Raw genomic sequence first — 5,892 nt, 5'->3', positions numbered from 1 at the left:
CCTAATGACAGTTCAGTTATGAGCAAGTTGAGTGTGTGTGCATACTTCAGGATGCGTGTGCAATGCTCAGTGATTCAAACGTGATAACCGGATCACATGGCTCTTAACGTTTAATCGTTGTGCCACCAGTAAATGCTGGGTGAATGCTTGAAGGTTGGAGGGGGGAGGAGGATTTCAAGAAAGGCAATCCTCTAGGTCACGATTATTGTTGTGGAACAAGTCCCAAAGAATGCAGACTTTTTTTAAGATTGCAGTAGAAGCCAGTAGGCATCTAAAAGCAATGGGTTTGCAGTAACAGCTTATGTTTGTAATGTGACCACAGTTTTGGATGAAAATGGCCTAAACAGTGCAACCAGTGGCAAACAAAAGCATATGAATTCAGTGAGTCTTTTTCATTGAAACTGCTGCAACCCCACTGCTTTGGGCAGAAGCAATGCCTCATACGTGGATTGTATTGCGGCAGTGTTGTGCTGAAGAAATCACATCATGGTTTTCTGCGTGTGTGCAGCTAGCTGTTCTGACTGGGTATGTACAGGGAATCGAGTGATTTTAATGAATTTACTTGACTGTTTCGATTAGTGAGCACCCGGACACTGTAACATGGCAATGTGCAGCATCCCATTAACCTTTATTTATTTTTTTGCCAGCTCTAGCTTGTGCCACGTTCCTCCTACTTTGTTTGATCTTCATAGAGGGCCAGCACATTCCACATGTGAGGAGCTTTGCGCAGGTGCTATTTGCTGTCATTAAGAAGGCTGTTACTTTCGAAGAAAGGGTTCTGAAGCAGAGCACATGCCAGCATTATGCGAGTCTAGAAGCATACTGTAGCAGCCTGGTTCTGACATGTACCAGTAGGGTTGTAGGGGAGTAGGTTCACCTCCCTGAAGCAGGAACCAAGCTTAGTGTGGCCTTAACATGACGAGTTCTGAAGCATGTTCACCTAAGCTATGAATAGGGTTGTGCACCAAGGCACATATTACATATAGGGTTTGTTCTGGGCACATATTGCAGATAGACAGATAGGCTTTGTTCTGTCTGCTTCTTGTTTTAGTTGTATCCTTTAGTTCTGATAATATGGTTCATAAATGACAGATAAAACATGTTCACATATCTTTCTGGATTGTGCGTATTTGAGACCTAACAGTGTCATTTATTATTACAGTTATTACAGTGTGGCTAATATATAGAATTGATGTGAATCATTATGCTCTACAGGAGGGCACGTGGAAATGGTTTGAAGCTTTTAATTGCTTCACCTTAAGTGACATGTCTGTTCAAGCAGTGTAAATGGGTTGAAAAATTTACCTGTTTGAGCTACTGCTGTCATGCTCATGATTACATGATTTTTTCCTGTCGATTTGTTTACGTTGTGACTGCCATTCTGTGGGATTTGAGTGTGAAGTTCTTTTAACTGTGGAGGTATGCTACAGGTATCATATAGTAGTACTAAGCAATAATTGCGTGCTATTGCCATTACAAAGGGGGTAAGGGGGTATGTTTCATGGGAAGATTGCTCAGTGATTGAACTGCGATACGTGGATCACAATGCAACCGGTGCTTTTTGCGCCTTCAGAGAACGCCAGTTGATCACTCAGGGACCAAATTGTATACCACAATGAATTACTTTGATGTCCCCAGAGGATACTGGTGACAAATAAATGCGCCAGCAGCTATGTGCTTCGATTATCATGTTTTAATAGCTGAACACTGCACCATGTTAAAAGAAGAAGGAGAGAACAGGAATGATAAACTGTGCTTCCTTGTGGCAACTTTCTGGTTTTACATTAAGCATGTTCTCTTAAATTGATTAGTGGGACTAGCTTTAAGGAATATGGTGGCACTTGAAGACGAATGACACGTCAGTGTTGTGGTACTAAGAAAATTCTCCAGGAAACCAGGTTTCGTATAATTAGAAATAATAAGAGCTAATGAAAATGCAAGAAAAGCCATCAGTAAAAAGCTGTTGGGTGTCGCTAGAGGAGATTTGAAATACCTGTATCAGTTAGTACGACATTGCACATTTGATCATTTGTTTTGGGTGAGCATTTCCCCGAAGTCGCATAGCATCTTGACAGGTTTCATTTGCCTGACATATTGTAACTATTCTTATCTTTGACTTGCCAGTAAACTTCACACAACTGTTAATTATGAATAATTAATTACGGAGCCTTAAAGAAGCAGTGACAGAAAATGATAAAATTCAAGCGATGCTGTATTTCAAACAACATATATAACTTCATTTTGTTCTATGTGCTAGCTTCGGTGTTGGTGCGAGATGAACAGCTTTTGAACAGGAAGACATGCTCCTAAAGGTATGACATAACCCATCACAGCCCAACATGCGGGTGTTCATGCATATTTCAATTAGGTCCGGCTTCCTCTCGATTTGTCACTGTAAAGGATCCTTTTCAGTAGAAATTGTGGTCGTCTTGGTTGTTTGTTTGCTGGGAGGCTCTGGCTTGGGCGCTTGTAAAGAGAGCGTGTCGAAATACAAGAAGGGCGATGGTCTCCACTGCTTTCATCCTGTTTTCAGCCGACTTCCACGAAATCGTCGAGCGTCTTCACAGTGAGCACTTGCGGCTTATAACTTCGGACTTTGCAGGCCATATATACCGTGGAATCTACCAGGCTCCGGCCGTGGTCATACTCTTCGGCGTCGTAACTCGCGTAGTTCAGCCGGCGTTTCCTAGGACTGGCCGATGCTGTGCGACTGGGCGAGCTGCCGTTTGATGTTCCGATGGGCTTCATTGTCGACTTGCCGTGTCAAGGCGTCGCGTCGTTTAATAGTTCGGCTGCCCTAAAAGGCGACATCGGATACAATACCACGCGGGTCATATTTTGCAAGTTGGGCGTGAGACTATTATGCGTCAGCGTTCGGTATGTATGCTCGCGGTAGCAGACGACATTCTTTATGCGAAACAGCGGCATACGGGAAACGACACGTACCTTCCTGATGGGGGGGGGGGGCGAAGTCGTTACGTCACATGAGTATACCCCCCTTTTCACCACGAAAGCGCTCGAAACTTCTCGGTCGGTCCGTTCATGACAACCATCAGATAGGAGATGGTATTTCTGGAACATTAAACGTGGAATGGTGTCACATGGTGTGCCAGGAAATGATTTTATTTGGAGGATGGTGGCGATCAATATTACAGACGAAGCAACCGCTTGTGTTGCTCTCGCGATCGCGACAGAAAAAAAGAAACGTTCTTGAACTGCTAAACCCTCACAAAGTGTTTCACGGCGAGATTATTTTGAACGAAGCGCATTCATCCTAGCTACAAGACATCGAAAGTTCATGCATAAGAAAGGTAACTACGGTGTTGTCAAAAGTTCAAGGGCTCGCGAGCAGACGATGCGGGAGTCTTCTCGACGCTTCCGCTCGCAAGGGACCAATCGCGGAGCGGCTCTCCTGACGTCACCGACCCACTTTGGCCTCATTGGCTACCGCGGCGCGCGACACATCTGGGCGTTTCTAGAAAAGCGCGCGAACGGTATAAATCGCGCGTCGCGAGCGCGGTGCAGCAGATTACTCATTCACTGCAACGAGTGAGCAAGTGTTCTGAACGGAACGCAACTACCACAAAACAATCGTCATGCCTATCGGCAGAAAGTCTGACGTGCCGGCCATCGGCATCGACCTCGGCACCACGTATTCCTGCGTGGGTGTCTTCCAGCACGGCCGCGTCGAGATCATCGCCAACGACCAGGGCAACCGCACGACGCCGAGCTACGTAGCCTTCACGGATACGGAACGGCTGATCGGCGATGCTGCCAAGGCGCAGGCGGCCATGAACCCGGAGAACACGGTGTTCGACGCCAAGAGGCTAATCGGGCGCCGCTACGACGACCCCAAGATACAGGAAGACATACGCCACTGGCCCTTCAAGGTGGAGAACGACTGTGGCAAGCCCAAGATCAGCGTCGAGTTCAAGGGCGAGCGCAAACGTTTCAACCCAGAAGAGATCAGCGCCATGGTTCTGACCAAGATGAAGGAGACGGCGGAGGCATACCTGGGAAAGCAAGTGAGCGACGCCGTCATCACGGTGCCTGCTTATTTCAACGACTCGCAAAGGCAGGCCACCAAGGACGCCGGTGCCATAGCTGGGCTCAACGTGCTGCGCATCATCAACGAACCGACCGCAGCCGCTCTCGCGTACGGACTCGACAAGAACCTGCGCGGTGAAAAGAATGTCCTCATCTTCGACCTGGGAGGCGGAACCTTTGACGTCTCCGTGTTGACCATCGACGAGGGCTCCTTGTTCGAGGTCCGATCCACTGCGGGTGACACGCACCTGGGAGGCGAGGACTTCGACAACAGGATGGTCGAACACTTCGTGCAAGAGTTCCAGCGCAAACACCGCAAGAACCTCAGGGCAAATCCGAGAGCGGTGCGGAGACTGCGCACCGCCTGCGAGCGTGCCAAGAGGACCCTGTCCAGCTCTACCGAGGCGAGCATCGAGATTGACGCGCTTTTCGAAGGCATCGACTTCTACAGCAAGATCACCCGCGCCCGGTTCGAGGAGCTCTGCATGGACCTGTTCCGAAGCACGCTCGAACCGGTGGAGCGCGCACTGAGCGACGCCAAAATGGACAAGTCGCAGATCCAGGACGTCGTGCTGGTGGGCGGCTCTACGCGGATCCCCAAGGTGCAGAAGCTCCTCCGGGACTTCTTCAACGGCAAGGAACTGTCCATGGGCATCAACCCCGACGAGGCCGTCGCATACGGAGCAGCGGTGCAGGCGGCCGTCCTGAGCGGCGACTCGAGCGAGGCCATCAGGGACGTGCTGCTGGTCGACGTGGCCCCACTGTCCCTGGGCATCGAGACGGCGGGCGGAGTGATGACGCGCATCGTGGAACGAAACTCGCGCATCCCTTGCAAGACATCCAAGACCTTTACCACTTACTCGGACAACCAGCCCGCTGTCACCATCCAGGTCTTCGAAGGCGAGCGTGCCCTCACCAAGGACAACCACCTGCTGGGAACGTTCAACCTGAACGGCATCCCGCCGGCCCCTCGAGGTGTTCCCCAGATCGAGGTGACCTTCGACATGGATGCCAACGGAATCCTGCAGGTCTCTGCTCGGGACATGAGCACGGGCAAGCAGGAGAGCATCCGCATCACCAACGACAAGGGCCGTCTCTCCAAGGAGGACATTGAGCGCATGCTCGCTGAAGCTGAGAAGTTCAAGCAAGAAGATGACGCGCAGCGCGAGAGAGTGGCTGCTAGGAACTCTCTGGAGTCTTATGCCTATGGAGTCAAGCAAGCAGCTGAAGAAGCAGGAGACAAGCTGTCTGCTGCAGATAAGGACTCTGTGCTCTCCAAGTGTCGCGAGACCATCTCTTGGATTGATGCCAACAGCCTGGCTGAGAAGGATGAGTACGAACACCGGCTCAAGGAACTGCAGCAAGCCTGTATGCCGATTATGAGCAAGCTCCATCAAGCACAGGGACCAAAGCACAGCTCTACATCGCACCACTCCGGACCCACTATAGAAGAAGTGGACTAAACGAATAGAATGTGATCTAGTCACTTATCCTTCATAGTTATATGTATATATGTAACTGAACTTTTCATAGTAATCTAGTTTATGAAATTTGTGTGGCCGTTTATTGAGACACCACAATAAAGGGACGTGTTAAAAAAAATTGTGTAGTCTCATGTTGTGTGCGATATGTGGCACCTTGGCCAATGTTCATTGTGCCCCCATTTCACTTAGTAAATGCGTGTACGTCAAAGAGAGAGAAAGCTCTTTCGTGAAATGCGGAGGATTCTGCCGGCGTGTTTTAAGTCACTTATATATCCTACTTCGTATGGGTAATTAGATGAGGGATTGAAAAACTTCGAGTAAGGGGGCGGAAGAAAAAAAAGTGTGAGAAAGGAAATTTGTG

General features: G+C 49.1%; 1 protein-coding gene across 1 annotated transcript; it reads left to right on the top strand.

Annotated features, from left to right (window-relative positions):
- The first annotated feature begins 2,805 nt into the window (after positions 1 to 2,805).
- LOC139046762 (heat shock protein 68-like) lies at positions 2,806 to 5,649 on the top strand. Its single transcript, XM_070525834.1, has one exon. The coding sequence runs from the start codon at positions 3,597 to 3,599 to the stop codon at positions 5,508 to 5,510; it is 1,914 nt and encodes a 637-aa protein (XP_070381935.1). The 5' UTR covers positions 2,806 to 3,596; the 3' UTR covers positions 5,511 to 5,649.
- Positions 5,650 to 5,892: the final 243 nt, after the last annotated feature.

The sequence above is a fragment of the Dermacentor albipictus genome, chromosome 9, assembly GCF_038994185.2.
Source record: "Dermacentor albipictus isolate Rhodes 1998 colony chromosome 9, USDA_Dalb.pri_finalv2, whole genome shotgun sequence".
NCBI lineage: Eukaryota > Metazoa > Arthropoda > Arachnida > Ixodida > Ixodidae > Dermacentor > Dermacentor albipictus.
Note: the sequence above shows the minus strand (reverse complement) of the source record. Positions and strands in the feature narration are given on the sequence as shown.